The sequence below is a fragment of the Balaenoptera musculus genome, chromosome 15 (genome assembly GCF_009873245.2).
Source record: "Balaenoptera musculus isolate JJ_BM4_2016_0621 chromosome 15, mBalMus1.pri.v3, whole genome shotgun sequence".
NCBI lineage: Eukaryota > Metazoa > Chordata > Mammalia > Artiodactyla > Balaenopteridae > Balaenoptera > Balaenoptera musculus.
In genome coordinates, this window is record NC_045799.1 from 65945262 (window position 1) to 65970620 (window position 25359).

At 41.7% G+C, this 25359-nt stretch overlaps 1 protein-coding gene across 1 annotated transcript in view; it reads right to left on the minus strand.

Moving 5' to 3' along the window:
* The window catches only part of DNAH3 (dynein axonemal heavy chain 3), a 211811-nt gene that overhangs the window by 107155 nt on the left and 79297 nt on the right, over positions 1-25359 (minus strand). Inside the window, 14 exon segments of the mRNA XM_036824136.1 lie at positions 2424-2558; positions 3148-3367; positions 5148-5239; positions 7266-7442; positions 8552-8665; positions 8894-9002; positions 10262-10460; positions 12431-12545; positions 16046-16156; positions 18012-18104; positions 19717-19918; positions 22306-22442; positions 23120-23299; positions 24245-24361. Coding sequence (XP_036680031.1) covers positions 2424-2558; positions 3148-3367; positions 5148-5239; positions 7266-7442; positions 8552-8665; positions 8894-9002; positions 10262-10460; positions 12431-12545; positions 16046-16156; positions 18012-18104; positions 19717-19918; positions 22306-22442; positions 23120-23299; positions 24245-24361 — 2001 coding nt within the window.

A 25359-nucleotide genomic window follows, 5' to 3' on the forward strand; every position in this document is an offset into this window, starting at 1 on the left:
ATTTCCTTTCTCAAGGCTTAAATGCTATTCTGACTTGATTGGAACTCTCAATAGATTAAAATGTATTTTCTGAGCCAGGGGTGATGCTGTAAAATATAAATGAACCTCCATGTAATTTTAGCCCCTACCCTTGAGAATCAACAGCTAAGTGGAAGCTCATTTTTTGAATTTTCTCATTGTTTTGTCTGTGACAAGTAGTCCATGACAGTTGAAATGCAAATGCTTTGGTCATTTATATTAATGTGAAATGTTTTCTCTCTCCTTTTAAACTGTGAGTCTCTCAGCAAAAGGGAATATATGAAGCTTTTTATTTTAAGGATTGTTTGCATTATTTTTCACATTGGAAGTGAGTTATACAGAGGGTGTAAATTAGGACAATGGGGGTGGTACAGGTACTGACAAAAGTGAGTTAGCAAATATTTGTTAAACACCTATTATGTGCCAGATACTGTTCTAAGTTCTACAGACAGAGATGACAAAACAACAAAATCCCCAACCACCAAGTAAGGTCTACATTCAAGAAGATTGCAAAGACATTTCAGATTGAATAAAGATAAATGGAGTTGACTGTGCATTAGAAAAAAGAGAGAAAGGCACTTATGATTCAATAGCCTCTCACCTTCCCCCTCACATAACTTTAAATGGATTATCAAGGTATCAATATACAAAAGGGAAGGTAGCTCCATATATTTTGCTTTTGAAAATTGGTACTAAACTATATAAAAGTTCATCTGTAGGTCTGCAAATTACTTTGAAATACATAAAAAAGTAAGATAAGTTGATGGATGGACGGATGGATAGATAAGTGGTAAAGCAAGTATTATAAAATGTTAATTATAAAATCTGGGTGGTGGGTACATGGGTATTCTCAGTAAAATTCTTTCAATTTTTCTGCATGTTTAAATTTTTTATTATAAAATATTGGAAATAAAAGCTCATGCCTAGTTTAAAAAATTCCATCTATAAAATCCCAACAAATAGATTGGGATTCAATATCGAGTTAAATGAATTGTGTCAAGACTAGCACATTTGATGAATAGTAGGGAAAAATCTTTTATTCTTAATGACATAGTAGGAAAAAATTCTTATTCCTAAAAATTTTTATTCTGATCTCAGAATCTGGAGACCTGGGTCCTACCTTGACCTTTAATTCTAAATAACAATATGATTTTGGGAAATGATGATATTTCTGATGTTTGTGGAGATGGTGAGGTTGATTTTGATATAGTCATCAGGCACTATATCTAGCACTTTATGTACTTCTTGTCTCAAAATTACTCTGTGGGGAAGGTTTTACTCCCTCCATTTTACAGATGAAGAAACTAGGGCTCAGAATGGTGAACTAACTTGCCTAAAATCTCACAGCAAAAAACTGATGGGGGTGAGATTTGAAACTCAGTTTATATGAATCCAAATCTGTTCCCTCTCTGGATGCCAGTGTTCTTAAGGAGCCAGGAGCAGATGGCATTTAAGGTCCCTTGTAGTTCTGTCCTGTGATTCTGTAGAAAAAGTGCATTTGGGGCTTATTTTATTCAACTTATGACTTTAAGTCAGTTTTACATAGAAAGTGATCCTAGGGAAGGATCCCTGAAATTAGTGTGAAGTTTCACTAAGGTTCTCCAGGGTCAAGACTGTAGAAACACTTCTTTCACCTATTGATAACAGCACCCTGATTTTCCCTGAGGAACCACCACTTCATGGTTCAGTCCACATGACTTGGTGGCTCTGACTCCACCTCCACTTCTGGCAGAGGTGGGGTGGTTATGGTCTACTTCTTGTCTCTGTAATTGGTTCAGGGATGGTCACATGACTTTATGAGCACCATTCAAAGCTAATCCTGAGACTTTTGCTGAGGACACTCCAGGAATGATGCTCTTTTTCCTTCTGGGCTTGAACATGGGACAATCTAAGTGTGAGGCTACTGGGGGCCCAACTGAAAATGAATTTTTCATGCAGAGAGAGGCAGAATCCAGAAATGAGGACAGGCAGATTCCTGATGACATTATCTAAAAACCTGTATCCCACTATGCCTGAAACCAACATATTTCTGGACTTTCCAAGTTAGGTAAGTGAGTAAATTCCCTTTTGTTGACTAAGACAGTTTGAATTGGATTTCTGTCACTGGGAACCAAAAAAGTTGGTTTTTGACTAATTCAAAGCCCAATGCCCTGAAAGGTTCTGTTTCATCCCCAAATGATGAAAAAGAAACCTCAGGGAAGATGGTCATAGGAAAAATATTGGATTTTAAAAGTCAACTCCTGGAAATGAAAACTGAAGGCACAACAGATTGTTGAGTGTCTTCATCTGTAATCAGGCATCTCCAATTGCTGTCAGCTCAGTTCCAATCTACCATAGTTCTTTCTAATTCCTGACCTCAGCAAACAGTAAACAGGTACATTCCCACATGGGTACAAGGACTCAACCTGGATAATTTTTCCAATAAACCAAGGTACTGGCTGGAGTTTCATCTTTTTGATGTTCTCATTCAGCACTTCCATAAAAACTTCATAGTCTGGCTTTGGAAGAACAACTCCAGGAAACAAATCTGATATAATTCCCTGTTAACAAAAATTCAAGCTGTGAAAAAGATGAATTATCAGATACATAACCTCAACATTTTTCTAAAATGAGATCTACAGGTAGCAGGAATCCTTGGAAAATTCCAAACGTCATTTTTCCTGTACCAAAACTTATCTACAATTACAAATTCCAACAATATCTGTTAAACATGATTTTCCTTCCCCAAAATTTTAAAAGTCAGCAAATATTTAATAAGTCTGTGCTGTCTTTCAGTCATTATACTAGCAATGAACAAGACAGTCATGATTTCTGTCTTAAAGAGCTTACAGCCTAGTAAGGAAGATAGGCATTAAAATAATTCCAAAAGAAAACTAATTACATTTGATATAAACAATTACTCACACTCAACAGCAAATATCCTAACAGTGAAACTATTTTTATTAAAATCAGGAATTAGGGATATTGCTATTACCATTATTATTTAACATTTGGGGGAGGGTATCTGGCAAGAGGTATGCTGGCTAGAGAATGGAGGGGGTGTCAGGAGATGGAAGAGGTGCCGAAAAAATTTTTCATCTTTGGATGTCGCGTCTCAGTGCTTAGCCAAGGTCCCAAACCACTACATACCTGAAATAGAGGGACATCTTGAGCCAAGAACTTGGCCAGGTTGACATCAAGCAAGGCCCGGAGCAGCAGGACACTCTCATTCTCCTCTGGATACTTCAGCTTCAGGTTGCCAGCGGCAGTGAGCACAGACTTGACAGCACGCATGCCATAGTCATAGTGATGCTGGGAGGAAAGTTGCTCTGAACACAGGCGGTAGGTTGCAACAATCTTCTGGGCAAGACTGGGAGGGCAAAGACATGTCTGCAGACCCTCTAGAGAGGACCATGTCCTGCTCAGCAGACATTCCCAACATGCTTGTGTCCTGTCCCTTCAGAAGCCAGGCCTGCCCACGAACTTGATGGAGAAACCCTATCATTTGAAGGCCTCTTCACAGCGTTACCACAATGAGCTAAGGAAGCACTGTAACTCTCTTTCAAAGGCAGGATGAAAAACAGCAAGCACATACATATGTATAACATATACTGTACAAGAAGTTATATGTGTTTATACTTTTATCTGTATATATGAATGTATGTGTACACCACACACCCACACACACACAAACACACACTTGGGAAGATTACATCAAACGATTAACAATGTTAATGCCTAAAGAGTAGGACTAAGGGTCACAAAGGGGACACTCATTTTTGCATTTCTGTAACATTACAATTTTTTTCAATATCCATGTTTTACTTTTTTAATGTAAGAAAACCAATTCAAAATTTAATATACTCAGCACACAACACATGTATGCACATGTGCACTGCCATATCTTATTTTTCCTGGGCACACGGCGGGGACCACACTTCCTAGCCTCCCACACAGTTACGGGTGGCCACATCACTGAGGCCTAGCCAGTGGCATATGAATGAAAGGGAAGTACGCCACTTTGAGGGCTGGCCCATAAAAACCTCCTCCATAAGATCCTCTATGCTCATGTGTTGTAGCTGTGAGATGTAAGTAACCTGGGTCCCTGGGGAAGAACTCCTCTGATCACAAACACCCATTTTAGATGTCTAGGGAGTGAAAAATAAATTTTTGCTATGCTAAGCCATTGGAATTTGGAGGTCAGGTTTACCCTAACTAATGTACTTATGCACATTCCCCTTGCAGGGCTCCTCTCTAACAAGACTGATTTACTTTAAAAGCAAAGACTGTGTTGCTCATCAGCACCTAGCACAGGGCTGGGCATAAGGTAGGTGGTTTGCCAATTGAATAAATAAATGAATTGAACAGGCAAATCAATGTAACCCAAGTCTCCTATAGAAAAAATAAACCTCTTATGACTGAGGCAGCCACTTAGCCTAGGAAGGATGGCACATTCTGTTGAGAACATCTGCAGCCCCTCGCATTAACAGCAAGGACCTCCAGGCCACAAAGACACTGTGGGCCTTGTGGAGATAACTGCAGTAACAAAAAATCAATTGATTATGGGCAAGACAATGTAAAAAGACAAATGTAAAATTTGGAATAGATCAATAAAAGCCATTTTACAATAAATATTCACAACTCTGGGTGCATGTGATAAAGACACTGATGCTTGTGTATGTCTACGTCTTAGAAAACTGGGTAATACTTGAATGAGAGATAACCAAGTTGATTTGAGTAAATAAATATTATATTGATAACAATGTTAATTCTAAATTATATTAATTTTTCCTCTTCAATCTTGGAATAACTTCATGTTTTTCAGTCTCGCCTTAAGTCATTTAGGAGTGTGTGTGTGTGTGTGTTAGAGTGAAGGGTAGAGAAGAGATGAGCAATTCTTCCTTAGAAGAAGTCCAGGTGTATACAAATAGAGTGGAGGCCCTTTCTTGGTAATCTGAGCCATTTCCTAGTCAGGGATGGGGTCAGGACCAAGACCAGGGCTATGTGCTTTCAGATCAACTTGTGAGTAAAAGCAGTTTCTCAAGTTTCTCTCTTTTTTTTCCAATGGAAAATTTACCTTGAATCCACCCCACAAAAAGCCACTCTGTCACTCTTTCTTTAGAACCCACTAGAAAGCCAATATAACATACCTTCTGGAGTCTAGAAACCCCATAGAGTAGAGGGAGATTTCTCCAATGAGGGCATAATCTGGCACCATCATGGCCACTGTCCGAAACAAGGCCTGGAAAAGAAACAGCACATTCAGAACCTAAATACATAAGGTGAAAATGGGGGAAGGTACATCTACAGAGGCAAAGAGAAGTAACATGATCATTCAGACCACCCAGTGACAATCAAGGAAAGGAGGGCCGGAGGACAAATCAGTGTAGAAGGATTGTCTTTACTGGACAGATCCACTGCTCCATGAACCTCCCCACTAGCCTTGTCCAGGTACATGTGTCACATTGGGTCCCTCAGTGGTTGCGTGGAAGGCCTTAGGTGCTGGTATCCTAGCAACACCTCATCCTCCTATGCCAAATGAGCATCATTCAACTATTGGAGCTTTCCGGTGTTCAATGTAGACAGTAGAAGTCATTCAGGGATGCAGGATAATTATGTATCAGAAGAATCCTGAAGTCAGACAAATCTTGATTTGAGTCCTCGTTCTGCTACCTACTAACTGTGGGTAAGTTATGTAACCCCTCTAGACCTCAGGTCTTTCAACTCAAAATGTACTAACAACTGTGCCCTCTTCATAGCTATCATGAGAACAAATGATATTATGTAAGTGAAGTGCTTAAAAAGGTGTGTGGCACATAGTGAGGGCTCAATAAACATCAGCTATTGTTTCTAATATCTTAGGTCTTAGAGGAGAAGTGAATTGCCCAAGTCATGCAGTTAGAGGTAGAGCCAGGACTAGAATCCAGGCTTCCTGACACCAACTCTGGGTACCTTCTACTATGCCACACTGTCTCATGAAAGTTGTTTGTGCAGATCTAACATGGTTGTTGGCTGGGAGCGGTACAGGGGGGAGTTACATCAACTAGGCACTCTAAAATGAGAAATGTGGGTCCAAATTCTACTTTGCTGTCCCCTGGCCTATGCTGACCTAGAGAGGAAGAGTCACCCTTAGGGATCTCTTTGACTTCTTTTCCATTCCCAGGGAGGAGGAGGAGTGGCTTGTCTGAATTAGATTCCAGAGAACTAATCAGAATGCGCTTCTAGCAGATGGAGCATCATGTACTAAAGTCAGTGAATGTGGGTTTTGTCCAGGTCTCTCTTACGTCTTTCAGGCAAGGGAATGGAGCAATAACTTGAAAGGAAATCCATAAAGAAGCAGGCCTAGAATTTTCCCTCTGGTTGCTCTTTTCATGCAGTTGGGGTGCTAGGTGCTCTTCCCACAGGTGAAGACCCATTCATCTTGCACTTTGTGTTTTTTCCTTCCATGAGAGCAGCATGCTAAGGTCATCTAGTGCCTGTTCCCTTAAGATGGCCTGGTTGGAATTCTGTCTCTCCCCCTTCAGAGGCACTTTCCTTCTCCCACTAGCAGCAGGGCCAATGCTTATTGCCACAGCTGTAGCCCAGGCCAGCTCAGCAGTAGGTACCAGGGACATATAAGCTCTCTTGTTATCTCTCTAGCTGGTTGGAACAGCCTGATTTGGTGTGGACACCGCTTAGGCCTAACCAGATTAGCTCCATGTGCTCTAGTCTTGGTCTACCAGCGTTCTCTGTGTTGAACTTTGATGCTCTCTTATAAGCAGATCTGTTTTATTTGGCCTACAGTGATTTTTTTTTTTTTTTTTTGCATTGAGCCAGGATCTAAAAATAAGATTTCATGTAAAAATCCAAATTTCTGGCTTTTCCTGAAAAATGAGAAGACCTGACAAGTCCTGCTGGGCAACAGCAGGCTGGGGCTAAGTAGGGGCTGCTGCCTCTAGATGGGGCATTTGTCAGAGTCCCTACCAGGCCCAGCTGGCTTTTCTCATTTATATTAACTGTCTGACCCCTGCAGACAACAGAAATAGTGACACTTATTCCAGTGTTCATTGTTTCCTCTTTGCCATTGGTTATTATGTATATATTTCCTCCCATCTCATGAGACCTAGTTGGGGAGACGGTTGAGTTCTGAAGCCAAGTAACGTCTTTACTTCTCACAGCTGAAAAATGTCAACTGGTCCTATTATTTGGCTTCTCTGTGAGACCCTCGGATACTTCCAAAGGTTTCTATACCATAAAGTACACCCAGTAGTTACACACTCAGTATTTACCTTGAGGTTATCTGGCAGCTCAGCCCTGCCAGCATACCCAGGGTTCATGGTGATGAAGACAGCACAGGTTGGGTTCAGAGAGAGCTCAGTGCCTTCAAAGATGAACATCTTTAGCTTCCGGATAATGGCTTGTTGAATGCTGAGAATCTGCTGAGCTACCACAGACAGCACTTCTACCTGGAGTGAGAATGGCTCGTTGATTTGGGCTCCTGCTTCTGACAGCCACCAACCCCACTATGCCAAAGTACCCTTCACTTAGCAAAGAAAGAACCCCATCACCTGAGAATAAGACCTTCACATTCAAAATCAGGAGCATGATTTAGGGTTTGGGTAAAGGAAAGGAAAATTGGTGTGTATATGCATGCATACATGTGCATACGTGTGTGCGTGTAAGTAGTTTCCATAGTATCTTATCTTTGTTTTACCTTTGTTCCAGCACCTAGCATAATGCTTCACCCATAGTATATGTTTATTGGTTCAAGTTGCATGTTTACATTTCCTAATCTCAATTCCCTACCCAAATAGAATTAACCACCCCCTCTTTTGTGATGACTCCTTTGTACCACTGCTATAGACTTCTCTCATATTCTATTTGTATCGTTTAATTTGTATTTCCCTTTGCTAGACTATAACAGTCTAGAGGGCAAAACCATTTTTTGCTCATCTTTGTATCATGAACACGTGCAGAGTATCCGACATAGAGTAGCTGCTCAATAAATTTTTTTTTTTTAAAGAGGTTCAGCATGTTTTTTTTAAAAAATTAATTAATTAATTAATTACTTTTGGCTGTGTTGGGTCTTCATTTCTGTGCGAGGGCTTTCTCAAGTTGCGGCAAGTGGGGGCCACTCTTCATCGTGGTGCGCGGGCCTCTCACTATCGCAGCCTCTCTTGTTGCGGAGCACAGGCTCCAGACGCGCAGGCTCAGTAGTTGTGGCTCACGGGCCTAGTTGCTCCGTGGCATGTGGGATCTTCCCAGACCAGGGCTCGAACCCGTGTCCCCTGCATTGGCAGGCAGATTCTCAACCACTGCGCCAGCAGGGAAGCCCTCAATAAATTTTTGAATGAGCGAGTGAGGGAATCAATTTGGTGAGAATGTTTATGTGTATAAAATATGCATTTTGTCTCCTTGGGGCTGTTTTTGTTTGGTTCACTGAGTACTTACTCTGTGCAACGGGCCTTAGAGGAGACATAAGTGACATAAGTCCCTGTCACTGAGGAACTGAGAGCCCAGAAAAAAGTCCCTGCCTGTCCAAACCCTCCATTCAGTAGCCCAGTAGCAGAGTTACCTCAATCCTGTTGAATTCATCAAAGCAGGCCCATGCTCCAGCCTGGGCCAGCCCTTTGAAGAACTTCCCCATGGCTTTGTAATCTAGACCATCTGAGCAGTTGAAGACCACACACTAGAAAGAGGGAGGATGTGGGCACCATTCAGGATGGGTTTCCTCCCATCTGAATCACCCTGCACCATGAAACAGAGGTGGGGCTCCCCTCTTCCTGCTCCACTGGAGGAGGTGGAGCCCCACTCTGCCTGTTACTCTGAACCATCTTGAACTTCATGCCAATTCCCCTGGACAGGGGTCCAGAGAGGGATGGGAAAAAGAGTGTGCGGATGGACAGCATTTCCCTACCTGCTTGGCCAAAGCTCTGGCTAGATCTTTGGTGGTTTCTGTCTTGCCTGTCCCAGCTGGACCCTCTGGGGCTCCCCCAAGGTTCAGCTTCAATGCCCCCATCAGTGTCCTAAGGAGAAGAGAATAAGAACTCAGTGCCAAGTCCTAAGGCACAGGAAAGAAACTTGCTTTTGGTTTATTTTGTTTTGACTCAGACAAGTAATTAAATATTTTTCCCTGATTATATGAGCAATACATCATCATTGCAAAAAGTTCTATTTCACTCAGTGTTGTAACCTCGGCGCCTGGTACATGGGTGACACCTATAAGCATTTGTTTGAATGAATGATTGAATGGATAAATGAATATATACTTACTAAATGAATCAAATAAAAGTAAAAAATCCTCATAAACTCCACATTCCAAAGATCACCAGTGCCAATGGAATGATGAAAAATAAATATATTTCTCCCACTAGGTTATGAACTCTTGAGTTCAGGACCCATATTTGATTCAGTTCCATATGGTAGGCACAAGATAAATGCTAGAAATGAATGATGTGTTAACTGTGGTTCCACAGCCCCTTGTATGAGCCTCTATAATTTCAGTTAACACACTTTCTTGTTATCACCTGAGGGTGTGTCTCTCCCCCACCCCATTAGGTTGAGGGTTCCTGGAGGTCATACATCATGCACAGGAAAGTTCAAGAAATGGTTGTTGAATAATGAGTGGAATAGATAAATGAATGAAGAACAGAAATCATAGAACATAGAAAACAAGTGACTGAGGACTCTGAAATAAAAAAAATACTCAAGTACTATTTTTATAATTAAAAAAATTCCACTCTAAGGAATGTAAAAAATCAAAGAAAACTCTAAACATCACAAAATTGACAAGTTCACAAAGTCCAGATTTCTAAAGTTATAAATTCCAAGCAAAGTAGCAAAGCACTTTGCTGAGCACAGAATGGCCATACCTCTTCATCAGACTGGGTGGCAGAGCTCAGAGACTCCTTGCCTGGGTCCTTTGCCTGGCCCCTTTTCTATCTCTGGCCATAGGATCTCCAGGCACCATCTTGATTCCTGCCACTGGAGACCTTTCTACTTAAGCACTGTGCCATTTTCAAGGAGAGGCATCAATGTGCTAATTGTTGGTTTGAACACAATAATTTGCATTAGGACTCCTACTGGGTTCTCATTTCTGGCCTAAGGCCCAGTGTCAGTGCCCATCTGTGGGACCATGGTGACGAAGGGAAAAATTGTAAAATCTGAGAAACTAAAATATAGACGGTAATGGTAACAAACTCAAGATGCTCTAACCTTCTTCCCCAGGTTTTCCTTTTGGAATTCTCTATTCACCCTTCAGGTCTGGGGGAGCCCCAGAGTTTACCTGTAGCAGCGGTCAGTGAGGGGCGTAATCACCAGCCGGGGGGAGTTTCCCAGGTACTCATAGCCGTATAAGGCTTCTGTAGTGATCATCTGCACCTGTACATCCTTGGTATCCCAGTAGTAGCGCAGTTGGGAGATCCACTGGAAATCATTCAGATCACAGACACTGTCTTCAGATAGCTTGGCGACCACATCACGAGCTGTGGGGACACAGACGTGGAAACACACACTCGCGGAGCCATCAGCATCCTCCCGTCTTCGTGGATTCCTCAGAAAGGTTTGACTGAGGATGTCATCAAGGCCACCCCTCACTATCGCGACAATTTTAGGCTCAACTATCCTCCTCGCCCATCCCCAAACTTCAAGCAACATCTGTATTTATGCACTATATAAATTTATAGTATTAGCTACTGTTATCATTCCCAAACTCTTGGGAGGCTGAACCAGAGGGGTTTGCAATATGTAGTTACCCCAAATGCTATCTTATCCCCAGTGTGACCCTTTTGGCCCTGTTCCAGGCCTCTAGATATCCCAGGAGAACACGATCTGCCTTGCCTGATATAGTTAGCAAGGGTAGGGGTCCCAAGAATCCTTGTTAGATGTATTCTTTCCATGAAGGGGGTTGTCTGAGAAACTAACTAGGAGATACATTTCTAGGTTTTCTCCTTTCTGTCATGGGATTGTGAGGCTAATTTAATTTTCTCACAGTGATGGGAGCCCTGAAGTTGATGAGTGGACATAAGTTTATGAGAATCATTCGTTATTTTTTAGGTAACTCACAGGGCAAGTGCTATTGTGATCTCAGAACTAGTAGAACAGCTTGAAATCAGGATCTCAGAAATATAACTTTGCAAAGGGACACTTCTGTAAGTCTACTGCCTCTCTGTGAGAGAAATCTTTATTACAGTAAAATCCAAAACCCTACAGAGAAGAGTCCTTGCAGAAGATTACACCAGCAGCTCTTCCATTCACCCCAAGGAATTTAATTCCACGCCAGATTCCTGGGAGAACCCAGAGAGTGGTGGCAGGAGCAGGGTATGTGTGAGAGATCCAAGGGGAAGGTGAATCTCAAGGCACTGGGTTGGGGATACCTTCCCTATGCAGTGTATGTTCGTGTGTTTGTGCATGAATGTGTGTGTGTGTGCGTGTGTGTAAACCCAACCACTCTGAGGTATCCTGGGCAGTAACCATGCTTGCACTTATTACTCCTACCAGTTAAATATGTAGCCAGATGAAGATCACATTCTCCCTTCTCGCCTCCGGATTTTATGCTAGTCTATCCAAATGAAATCAGATTGAAATGAGCATCAGGGATTGAAATGAGCATCAGGGAGTTCCCTGATGGCCTAGTGGTTAGGATTCCAGGCTTTCACTGCCGTGGCCCAGGTTCAATCCCTGGTCAGGGAACTGAGGTCCCACAAGCCGTGCGGCCGAAAAAGAAATGAGCATCAGCCGCACAGAGAGTAAGATGCATGAACTACCAGTAGGAAGCTGGGTGTGTAAGCAAAAGAGACACTGTTCCCAGGCAACCAGTTTGGTCCAGCCCTAGTTTCCTTGGTGATGATGGCGTGAGGGTGTGGGGGTGGTTTGCTCTATATAAAGACCCTGGTTCTTCTTCCTCCTTTCCTCCTTCTCTCCTTCTCTCTCTCTCTCTCTCTTTTTTAGGAAGAGCTGGAAGGCATCCTCTCTTACCCCTTCCCTCCCTGCATCACTGCCCATTTCCAGTCTCTGGGTTTGGAATCAGACATAAGTTCAAATTACAAAAGCGTCTCTGCTACTTACTAGCTGTGTGCCTCTCAGCAAGTTATTTGCCTCTACAAACCTCAGGCTCTTAATCTGTGAAATGTGTATAAAAATAAGACAATGTATGTCAAGCACTTAGCACAAAGCTTGGCACCAAGTAAGTATTCAAAAATGTTCATTAAGATCAGTACAAGGAAATCGATTCGAGTTGGTAAATCTCAGAAAGGTTGGGGATGGGAGGGGAAAACATAAGATGGAGATACACAGAAGCATTGACTCCTCTCCTTACCCCCTCACTTACTTTCAGTTGGAGAAGTCTCTTCCTAATGAGAAAAGGGACCTGAGTCATTCCATCCAGAAGGGAGAGAGGCAAGCCTGGCAGCCCTTACTGGACAGTCAGTAATGCGAGGGAAACCTCCTTGCTTACCGTGGACATCAATGACTGTGAGGGCCCCAAGGGTGAGTCGAGCCCCACTGCTCAGCTTTCCTCGCACCAGCTGGACAATCTGTGCCATCTGATCATTGCTCTTTTTCAGAAAATCCTAGCAGGGGAGTAAGATGGAACAATGGGTTAAACTGGATTCTCTTCTGGTAATCCCTTTTCTGGAATGACACCATCCACCACCCCATGGTCCAAACCAGACTCCTGGATGTCATCCCTCAAGCTCCCTTTCCCTCACCCCCAGTCATTAACATTGAGACAAATTTCAAATGCATTACGCTAACTGAAAGAATTCAGATTTGAAAGCCTAGATACTATATGATTTCATTTTTATAATATTGTGGAAAAGACAAAACTATAGGGACAGAAAACAGAATGGTAGTTGCCAGAGGCTGAGAATAGGGGAAAGGGTTGACTACAAAGGGTATGAGGAAAATTTTAGGGTGTTTGGAACTGTTTTATGTCTTGACTGTGATGGTGATTACACAAATGTATGTGCTTGTCAAAATTCAGAAATGCACACTAAAAAGGGTGAATTTTACTATATATAAATTAGGTAGTAGGGCTTCCCTGGTGGTGCAGTGGTTGAGAATCCGCCTGCCAATGCAGGGGACACGGGTTTGAGCTCTGGTCTGGGAAGATCCCACATGCCGCGGAGCAACTGGGCCCGTGAGCCACAACTACTGAGCCTGCGCGTCTGGAGCCTGTGCTCTGCAACAAGAGAGGCTGCGATAGTGAGAGGCCCGTGCACCGCGATGAAGAGTGGCCCCCGCTTGCAGCAACTAGAGAAAGCCCTCGCACAGAAACGAAGACCCAACACAACCAAAAATAAATAAATAAATAAATAAATTTAAAAAAGAAAAGATGACTACTATCTTAAAAAAAAAAAAAATTAGGTAGTAAACCAGAATTAACAAAAATACCTGAAACTCAGATTAAAGTAGACAAAGGAGATATGAAAACTAAATGCATGTAAACATGTAATCCTGGATTGGATCCTGAACCAGGATGAGTATAAAAGGTTTCTAGAATAGATAATAATATTGTATCAGTGTTGATTTCCTGATTCGGATCATTGTACTGTGGTTATGTAAGATGTTAATATGTGGGGAATCTGGATGAAGAGTGTATGGGAATTCTTTGTATTATTTTTGCAACGTTATCTGCAGGTCTGACATTATTTCAAAATAAAGAGTTAAACAATAAAAATGAATTAAAAATGGGACTTCCCTGGTGGTGCAGTGGTTAAGAATCCGCCTGCCAATGCAGGGTACACAGGTTCGAGCCCTGGTCTGGGAAGATCCCACATGCCATGGAGCAACTAAGCTTGTGCGCCACAACTACTGAGCCTGCGCTCTAGAGCCCACGAGCCACAACTACTGAGCCCACAGGCCTAGAGCCCGTGCTCCGCAATAAGAGAAGCCACCACAATAAGTCCCTGCACTGCAATGAAGAGTAGCCCCCGCTCACCGCAACTAGAGAACGCCCGCACGCAGCAACGAAGACCCAACGCAGCCAAAAATAAATAAATAAATAAATAAAAACTGAAAAAAAAAAAAGAATTAAAAATAAGTGAGACCACCCTAGGCTCATCTCATTTTCCCCACTTTCTTGTTATGGTCTTCTTTGGCAAATGATTTTAACGCTCTGAGTCTCAGTCTCCTGATCTGTCAAATCCCGATAATTATAGCTATTCTTCAAGTGGTTTTGAGGATTAAATAAAATAGTGTATGTAAAGCACTTGGCACAATGTCTGGTGTGAATAAAGCACCCAGTAAATAGTGGTGGTTGTTATTGTTATTAATTATAATATCCATAGCACATAGCAAAAAAAAAAAAAAAAAAAAAAAGCCTTTTTGATGTGTCCCCATCACCCTTGGTGTGTCTATAAAGCCGTTGGTGATGGAACTGCCCCCTGCATCTCTCTTAACCACATGCATTCCACAGCAATTCTGGACCAAACTGCCTTCAGTTGCTGGAATGCACAGTACTTTTCATCGTCGGACTTTTGCACATTCTGGTCTCTCTCTCCTCTCTCTCTCGGGAGTGCTCTTTCTCCTGTTCTTTGTGTGGCTACTCCCTATTCATATTTTATGTCTCCTCTTAGACACTGTTTTTCTGGGAAATCTTCCCCTCTCTTACTTTTCTCCTTCCTTCCCATGCTTTCTGGATCCCTGTACTTTCAGTATCATAGTTCTATAAAAGAGCCTTTTTATCTCCCCCCACTAGACTGTAAATCCATGAGGACAGGGACCATGACTGTCTCATTCACCTCTAATTCCCTTTGCCTAGCAGCAAAGTCCCAGTTGCAAAGTCAAACAAATATTTGTTAAATGAACAATGGGTAGATGGATGGATGGATAGCAATTCTGTACCAACACCTTTAGGATGCCAAGGCACATCATTCAGCATTCATTGTACTCCAGGGCTTGAGTGTGTAATGGGAAGCACTCTCCTCTTTTACAGGTAGGAAAACTGGGGCACAGAGATACAGTCACAAAAGTCAGAATTTTTTAGTGTTTCTGAGGTTTGAAATGATGTACGTGAAAGCAGTTTGCACGTGTAAAGTGCAACACATCTTTTAGGAATTATCAACAAGAAATCTGTAAAAAGTGAAACTTGGTCAAATACTAATGTTCTAATTTTAATGTATAAAGCAAAATATAGTAAATTAAAATATATTCTAGCCACAGACAATCATATTGTATATAGGGGAATAACAGGAATTCTGATGAGATAATCATGGGAAATTATACCATGGTAAAAACGCTGGGAATGGAGTTACCATGTATTCAGTCAAAAAATATTTATTGAGCAACTACTATGTGCTTGACACTGCAATAACCCCCTGAGATATAATAGTGAGCGAAGAAGACATGCCCCCTGGTCTGTGGGGTTTATAGCCTAGGATCTAAGTACTGAATAATTTACTAGCATCTCATTTAACCCTTCACAGTAGTAAGGTGTGGTGCTACAATTCCTTCCATTTTATAGACAAGGAGACTGAGGTTCAGGTTACGTAACTTGACCATGGTCACATATCTAACAGGTGGAGGTGTCAGAATTTGAACTCAAATCCATCCAGGTCTTGAACTCTCAAGTACAGGCATCAGTGGCAGAGTTAGCTGGAAATATGTGTGTCTGGATCTGAAGATAAGCAGGACCTGAGCATTCTTGGTCTCAAGAGAAAGCTGAAGGAAAAGCTGGAGGTGGGTTAGTGTTGGACTGGAGGTGGTAAGAAGGGATATGGTGGAGGAAGAGGAGAGGAAAACAGGACCAGGTGGCTTCTTGGCCCAGGAAGAAGATGAGCAGTCTCTGTTGGTAGAAATTCTGCCAGGTTGACACTTGGAAGCAAAGGCTGATGAAACTTAGGATACTGCGGCCTAGAATTTCCATCTGGGAAGAAATGTGAGAGTTCTTATACAGAACTCCAGGACAGCCCTAATTCCCAAATCTCTGTCCTGAAGAGAACCCTGCCTTCTGTGACACCATGGGGCTGTTTATTTTTTTGTTTAGAAAAATGGCTACTCCAATTATATGTCATTCAAATCATAATCAAGCTCAAATCTCCTCTACGAGCTTCATGACAGGCTCACTTACCGGTAGGGTCTTTTCAACCAGGGCTTGGGAAACCTCCTGGGTCCAAAAGATGGAGGAGACACAGATAACCACCTGGCCAGGCCACTGCAAGACCCAGTGATTACGAGGGACCTGGGAAAGTGCAGTGGGGCACATTGTAGGGTCAGTTCATCTTGTGTGATTTAAACTGACTTCCTAAAAACATCCACCACCATCTTACCCCCTCAACAAAAAGAAAATTCATCCCCAACCTCAGGGGCTACAAGGCTTGACATTTCTGGGATTACTGATTTATGTCTTCCTCCCTGAATTTTATGAAAAAGAAAAGGATCATCACCAACAATTTCATTAACTCTGTCGCCTATAAGTTGTCACTTGCCATCTACCTCTACAAGGATTAAGTTATGACCTGCTGCAGCTGCTGACCTTCAACACCCCCTGCAAGGAGTTCAGGGTGGAGATCAGGAATGAGGCACTCTGTGCTCTGGGAAAAACTGGCATAACAGGTCTTCAGATAATTAGATATTTTCAGGAAACCATTTTATGGGCCTAATTCTTGTATCTCCTCATATCTAGAAAAGCATTAAAACCCTTCATGGTGACATCTGCTCCTCGTGGCTAGCAGCAACCTTCACGAGACTAGAAGAAAACTTCTGCAAAAAATATGTGACGATTGCATGTACTCCCCCTTCACCAAAATCATATATATACTGACCTTCCTCCCTACTTCTTTGGAGCATTTTCTGAGAGATATCTGAAATGCTGTCTCCCAGTCTATAGTCCTCATTTTGCCCCAAATAAAACTTAACTCACAACTCTCATGTTGTGCATTTTTTTTTCAGTCAACAACTCCTTTCTTTCTTTTTTCTCTTTAATGCTCCCATCCAGGGATTTTACATAGTTATAATCAAGGTGTTGTTCAGAAAGTATTTATATAACTACTCCTTTTGATAGCTACATAACATTGCAGTACTGCCCCACGATTTTCTTAGCCATGACCGCCCTAACTTTTTTTTAACTATAGATAGGGAAATTATAGCCTGAGGCCCAAATATGGCCATATCTGTTTTTGTAAATAAAGTTATATTGTAATACAGCCATGCCCACTGTTGAACCCATCATCCAAGGCTGCTTTTGTATTAGAAAGGCAAGGATAAATAGTTGTGCCTGGTGTATATTGCCTGCAGAGCTGAAAACATTTACTATCTGGTCCTTTACAGAAAAAGTTTGCTGTGTCTGGCTACAGATGCAATTGCGTGAAATAACTTCATACAGGTAGCCGTTTTTCTTTAACCTAATTTTTGATTTGTAATATGTCATGGGACAAAGGACGGGTCTTTCATTTACAAGGCAAATACTACTGAGAGGGGCAGCAGGCTCAGTCCTTGGTACTTTGGTGGGAAGGTGTTAATTGAATACCCCTTTTTTTGATGGAAAAAGTCCTGGGGATAGGGGTGGGGGCCCCAAAGTGAGAAGCACCTAAAGTAGAGGAGACCAAATATCTAGTCTGACAACATTAACCTTGTGAGGAGCTGGCTAAAGAGTAATTGCAACAGGTTCTTTTCCCTTAGGCCTTCTGTTATACAGGTCACCTAAAGCTTTGGGAGCTTAATGAGTTGTGCCCTTCAGGGCATGTGTAATGTTAATAAAAGCCTGGGGGAGGGGATGCTTAATTGGGAAGGGGCTCTAAATAAACCACTTGCCATCAATTATTTTCACAGAAAGGCCTGGCCCACAGCAAACAAAGGGTTCTGGCTCACAGGCTATGCTAGTGTCAGCTGCTTCTAACTGCAAACGTTTTATATTCAGAAATATATACATTGCCCCAGGATTTACAGGGAAAGGAGAAAGAGGCACAGAGGGGTCAAGTGTTACTCAGCAGGAGAGGGGTGGGTTTTAGCAGAAGACAGGCTTCCATTTAACCTTGTCCCCAAAGTTCTTGTTGGTGTACCAACACCCTGGCATGTGTACCCCAATTTTCATTTACCTGGACATACGCTTCAATCCCAAGTCTAATAACTTCCTGCATACTGGCAAGCATCATCTGTTCCACCTGCTGGAGCCATCTTTCCACCATGCCCTGTGGGTTGAGACAGACAGAGAGGCAGTGACAGTTAGCCAAGCCTGGAGGGAGGGACCATGGGCAGAAGCCAGCTTTCTCTCTGGACAGGGCTGGAGGGAGGCCAAAGGTTTGCACACCTTCAAGCCAGTATTCTTTAACTATTGGTTTTACACTTATTTACTGTATTCTAAGAAGTGTATGTCTCAAAAAAGGGGCAATAGGGAGTTTTTAACATGCACTTCTTTCATATCATATTCTGGAAGACAACTGTAAATAACGTTATTTATGTCTCTCTCAGGAGACAAATGACAGATTTACACTTCAGTTTGAGAAATAAAATATTGCCTCTGCCATATCAGTAATCAAAAGATGCTGCAGCCATCAGTGACTGCAGCCACCACCTCCCAAAGGGAGCTGGTGAGCCCTGGGGGAACTCAGGGTGAGAAAACACAGGATACTGGCCCCAGATAGCTGACGTGCATATCAAAAAAATGATTTCAATGAGCCTAGACTTTTGCATTTTCCCATCCATAGAAAAGCACTAAATTCCTTAACTTGAGGTATCTGGTTTTCTTAAATTAACAATAATCTTTTGAAGTTCAGACTACCTGCCCTTTGTGGCAAAACTCCTATATATCTCCCCTCCTTGCCTCCTCCAAGCAGTTTTCTCAGGGTTACTTGAGATGCTGCCTCTCCAGCTTGAAGTCCTAAGAATGTCCGCTGAATAAAACACAACTCTTAATGTTTAGGTTGTGCATTTTTAATTAGTCGACAAGTTCATAAAATAAATTGCTCATTTCTAATTGAACAGTTCTAATTCTCGCATTATTCCAGTGGTCCCCAAACTTGGCTGTGCACTGAATCATCTGGAGATCTTTAAAAATTATGGATGCCTGACTCCCACTCCCAGACATTCTGATTTAATTGGTATGAGATGCAAGCAGGGCATTTGGATTTTTTTAAAGCTCTGCAGGTAATTTGAATGTGCAGCATATTATTCAGTGTTAGAATTTCAGGAAACTGTACCTGCTGATCTCAGGTGCTTGTGAGCTAGCTGGTGTCTGGTTTTAAGGTATGATCCCTGGTTGTTGCAACTTAAATGCGTGGGTGGCAAAAAACAGCAAGGCAAGAGTGCTTGTCTATTTCTACGCTGGGGTGCTGTCATGTTCAGCAAGAGTGGAAGTAACTTACATTTTACTCATTTGATAAGGGCACATGTATGAAAAATCTGAGTTAAATGGCATTAATTCCATGAAATATTGTTGACCTTTAAAAACACCTGCCCCATCTGACCAGATCTCTTTAAACTGGGCTCTGCTCATGGGGATTTAAACAGCATTAGTTGTTTGGATCTGATTCCTGCTGCTGCCTCCACATCAAGTTTGGTTGAAATCCTTCCGCAAGTTTAGGATGCCATGGGAATTGCAGTATAATCTCCATCTTAGAGATGAGCAAGCAGACTCAGAAAGATTAGTTCCCCAAAGGCACCCCGTCATTAAGTTGTGTAATCTAAGTGTTCCACACCCAGGCAGTCTGGAACCAGAGTCCAAATGCTTAACCAACATACAATCTGCCTCTCTGTTTCGCTCTGTTATGACGATAAGAACCAAAAATGGGTAAGTGGAGTTACTTTGGCTTGAGCTGGGGAGATTTTCTGTTTGAATGGAACAATTTCTTTTTCTGAGCTGATCATGCCCACAATCTCCAGACTGTCTGTAAACTCCAGCTTGGCAATTCCTTCAAAGCACTTCTTCAAGTGTGGTTGAACTCGGAGGGGGTCCTTTGTCTCTGACAAGATCTCCAGCAGCTCATCATTTGATAGGAAGAAGAACCTATTGCAAAGCAAAGGAAGATGGCTACTGGAATCTCTTCTAAGAGCTTCTTTTTCCAACAAGGTGATACCCCCCAACAGGTAGATGACACTCCCGTGAACGCCAGCTACTTCTAGAGTCTTATCTAAGGCCCACTCCTCTTCACCATTTTTCATCTAGGGCATAGAGGGTGGAGATGGTTTTGACTTAGCAAAAGAAAGGAAGAAAGCTGGTATATGTGGATTTTATATGGCTGGGAGAGAGCGGTTGCTACCAGGTGAAAGAAACCTGGATAGAGCAGTGGTTCTTAACCTTGGCTGCACTTTAGAATCATCTGCAGAGCTTATAAAAAAATTTCCAATGCCAAGGTTCCACTTCCCAGAGATTATAATATAACTGATCTGGGATTGGGTCTGGGAATTTGTATTTTTAAAAATCCCAGGCGATTCTAATGTGCAGTCAGTGTTGAGAACTGCTGGGTAGGAGGAGAAAAGACTTCCCTTTCTTTCCTTATCTCCAGAAAAATGTTACAGGTGGGAAGTAAGAAGTGCATGTTAATAATGAGCCTATTCATGTGCAGAGGGCTTTATCATGTTTTATATTAGAGGTAATAAGATAGCTTCATTCTCTTGCTTATACCCTAAGCAACAACAAACCTTCAGAAAATGTTCAAGGGACGAACCTCTACTGTAACCACTAGGTTTTAAGTTCCATAATGGAGGGATCATATGATGATGGTTTTCACTGTATTTGGTGGATTACAAAAAGACCACAATATTTGCAGCTTCTCTCTTTAAGAGGTGGAGTTTGTTTTCACATCTCTTGAACCTTGGCTGGGTCTGTGTCCTGCTTTGGCCAATAGACTGTGGCAAACATGAATTTGTACTAGTTCCAAGCTTAAACATCAAGAGGCCTTGAAGCTTCCACTCTTGCTGCTCTTGGGAACCCTACAACCACCACCATGTGAATAAACCCAGGCTAGCCTTCTGGAGGATAAAAGACATGTGGCCCAATTATCCTCACTGCCCTGGCCAACAGGAAGCTAACCACCAGACAAGTGACTGAGGCCATTGACTGCCAGTTGACTGTAGTCACTTGAGTGAGCCCTGATGAGACCAGAAGAACTACCCAGCTGAGCTCAGCCCAATCTTCCAACCCACAGAATTGTGAGCTAAGTAAAATAGCTGTTATTTTAAGCTTCTAAGTTTTGGGGTGGCTTGTTATGCAGCAAAGCAAATTAATACACTATAACTGCAGCATTGAATGGGTAGGAATAGCTCAATAATTATTTGTTGGCTGGTTGACTAACCAATATCTAATGAGGATGTCAATTTCTCCCACTCCCAAGTGAAATTCAAATAGCTGACCTCTAATGGATTCATCATGTAAGATAATGAATAAGGCCAATGGCCGTAAGAGTAATAATTAATATATCTGTATAATTTAAAACTAAAATCATTACTTAGCACTGTATTTTCAAGCTAAAATTAATTTAAAATATGTGACTATCAATAACATTTTCAAAGTGTTTGTTGAGACTGTTTAATTTTATTCCATAAAAATGTACAAAGAAATATTGAGATACTTTGTGTATGTGTTTAATTAACTTATGGAGAAAATGAAGCTCAGATAATTTAAATAACTGAGTGTCTTATGCAGACTACCTGAATTTGAATTCTAGCTTGTTCTTTTACCAGTCTTGTGCTTTTTGGCAAGTTACTGTTTCTTTTCTCATTCGTAAAATGGGGGTAAAAATAATGTTAGCAACCTCATAGGATTATTGTAAGGGTTAAATCAGATAATTCATGTAAGCACTTAAAGTGGTGACCTGGCATATGGTAAATGCTGTATGGGTGTTGGCTATTATTCATATTTTTATTAGGAATAACAGTAGTGGGTATAGGACTAGAAGCCCAAATTTCAGAGGTCTCCTCTTACTAAGTTTTGTGCTTCCATATCGAGGTTCTTTCCACTATTTGTGCTATATTTGTGTTGTCCAACACTGAAGCAATTAGCCAAATGTGACTATTTACATTTAAAAAATTAATATTAAATAGGTTAAAAATTTGCTTTCTAAGTTACACTAGCCACATTTCAAGCACTGGATAGCCACGTGTGGCTAAGGACTCAACTGAGGTCTGTTTAACTCCAAAGTCCAGGCTCTTGAGTACTATACCCCTCTAATTGGGTATTTGACCATGCTGGTTCCATTGGTGTCCATTCAACCTCACTCTAAATAGTGACCATGAAGACACGCCTTACCCCTGAGAGCTGTCTTTTGGGGAATGGAAAACCTAGAAAGAATATGGAATAGATGAGTAGAAGCTAACTCTCAGTATGAAAAAATGTAATTCTACCTATATATGTGTCAAGAGGGCAACTTCAAGCAAGAGAACGATACTGGATACCTGGGGAAAAATAGTCTCTTCTTCTCCAAGTAATCATTCAGCCCCTTCTGGATGTCCTCCAACAGAAGGTTGGCTTCTTGAAGCCTCTCAGCCATCCGTGGTTGGTCTGCTGCTATCAGAACCCTGGTATCTTTTACCTAGGTTCCATAAAAAAAGGTGATAATCATCATGGGGTTCCCAGATTCTGAGACTAGTTATTGTAATGAGTGTGCGACCAGCCCATCAACTAATGACCCTCCTACCCTAATCATCTCCTAATCCCACAAGGTTGACTGCTCATATAACATGACCCTCTTCCTCTGGCCATGGTTGACTGGGCTGGGGTTGGGCACCTGAAACCAACAAAGCCAATTATATTTTAACTTCTGGGATTGTGGAATTCAGACCACGACATTCTATACTAGTCTGTGCTGGCCCCTTGAACATTTGTTAAACAACTGAGTAACTGAATACAGAGAATTATCTGAATTCTAAAATTATTCTCGATCTATAAAAGCTTTATTGCATTATCGTGTAACAAATAAAATCTTATACCTCGTTAGGAATGAGAGCTAAATTATCCAAACTGCTAATAGTTACCTCTACAAAGGTGGGATCTCAAAAGGCATCTACTTTTTATATTTCCTATTTCCATGTTTGAATTTTTAATAACAAATAACTTTTGAAATTAGAAAAATTTTATAAAGATATTGAATTTGCAAAAATCCAGTTTACTAATAGGTTTCAAGGGACATGGCTGCATTGCACAATGAGGAACATCTGTACGGCATCCCACATTCCTGATGGTGAGATGTGCTAGGTAGTAAAAACTCACGGCTTGGGACATGAGTGATTTCCAGTAACTATCAATGATGGCAAATTTCCTGCCCTCTTCTGGCATCTGGGCTATGATGTCCTCTGAACTGAAGATTGGTTCCAGGTATAGCCAGGTGGCTTGGCATTTTAACCAGGCATCCAAAATTTCCTGCACGCGAACTAGCTTTTCTTCCCAGTTCTGCAAATTTAGCATTTCATATCTGAGTCATTAACATGCCACTCTGCATCACAGACCCACCGACAAATTGACGCATTCACTCATTCACTTGTTCCACAAATACGTATTGAGTGCCTGCTATGTCCTGGTCACTCTTCTAGGCAAAGTGGATACAGCAATGAGAGAAAAAAATGAGTCCTTGCCCTCATAGAGTTCTTTTCCTAGTGGAATAATCATAATAATAACAATAACAACAACAGTAATATTTATAAGGCTTACTCTGTGACAAGTGATGGTCTGAGTGCTTTATGTATGTGAAACCAATTTAATCCAACAGATTTATGAGGGAGATATTATTACAAAGCTCACTTCACAGGTGCAGAAACTGACATACAACTAATTCAAGTAACTTGTCCAAGGTCATACAACTGATAAGGGGCAGAGTCAGAATTTGAACCCAGGCAGTCTGGCTCAAGTTTGTGTCCTTAGCCTATCCCACTTCTACAAACAAAGAGCAAAAGAGGCCAAACCTCGTGTTATTTACATTCTAGCTTACTATAGCCCATAAGATACTTTCCAAATGTATTTTTGTTTGGTGCATTCAAATAGTCTCATCTTCTCTTTCAGCAGACTGTCGCAAAAGCTGTCTGGCAGACTGTTATAGAGGCTTACTTGGATGGTTATTGCTTTCAGTCTTTTGTTTTTGTTTTTTTTTTCTAATCAAGAGAAAGTGAGTTTCTTTGTTAATTGGACTTAAAAACCTTCTTCCGGGACTTCCCTGGTGGTCCAGTGGTTAAGACTCCGCTCTTCCGCTGCAGGGGGCACGGGCTGGATCCTTGGTCAGGGACCTAAGATCCCTCATGCCACACAGCCAGAAAAAAAAACAAAAAAAAAACCCTTCTTGCTCCTCCAAGAAACCCGGAGCTAACGGGCCATCACAAAACATTCAACCTCATTTCCTCTTACCCGGCATTCTGCTTCTATTGGTTTGACAAATGGAGAGCCACACATGGTCTGGGTCTTTATCACGTGATCATCAAGTAGCAGTTGAATGTCATCAACTGCACACAAGATGCTTGTATCCTGTGAATAAAAATGACCACCCCGTCAAAATTGCAAGACCTCTCCCCCACAGATTTTTATGCTGATCCTCAAAGTCCTCACAGCTCAGATCTCCACCCTTGTGGGACACTGTCTTGTAGGAAGTGGAAGTTTCTATTTTCTTCCTTGAAAATATTCTTAAAGACTTTTTTACCTCCTTTGCAGAAATCAAACACGGTCCAAGCCTAGACCTGCAACTAGCATCTGTTTAGAAGAGGAAGAGTTCTGTCCCCTTCCGTGTTCCTGCTTTTCTGTTCACTTGTTTTCCCGGCTCTCCCTCAGGTAGAATCAACTGCTAATCTGGTTAGGTCTAGACCTTTGGTTCCCAAACCGTGTGCCCCAGGGCACTGCAGCAAACTCACAGCAAATAACTGTGGTTATTTTAAAACAAAATACAAATGTTTTTCTTTTAATTTATACGCACTTTTTCCCAGACCTTTGTTCAGTTGATGGGACACAAATACTTAAGTTGTTTGAACCCAATTACTTCATAAACAAAGCTGTTAAGTATTTCTTTTGGACTAGGGAAGGGAACCATTTAAAAAGTACTCGATACCAACAGCACTGTGAACCAAGAAAGTTTGGGAACCTCTGACTAAATAATTATTTGGCCATATTTTACTGGTAGTTAGGGTTACTGTGCCTTAAAGGTTAGCCCCTGTAGATGGACTTTTCCTCCTGGGCCATGTGGCAAGAAAGCTGATAAGGGTCTGTCCCTTTGTGGTAGGTCTGGTCTTTCTTGCTCTGTTTTCACTTCTTTCAAACCTACATCTGGGTGGTTAATTTGGAGTGAGGATATATTCTCTCATCCAACTTTTACCAGCAGCTCTGCACTGAGGGGTGTCCAGCTATTAATGAAGTGGTACCTCGATTCCCATTTTGCTGTTGACCCTTGTCTATAGCTACTTCAGTCAAAAACTCTGAAGACTGGCCAGATGTAACTGAGCTGTTATCAGGTTCCCCAACTTAACTCTTCATCT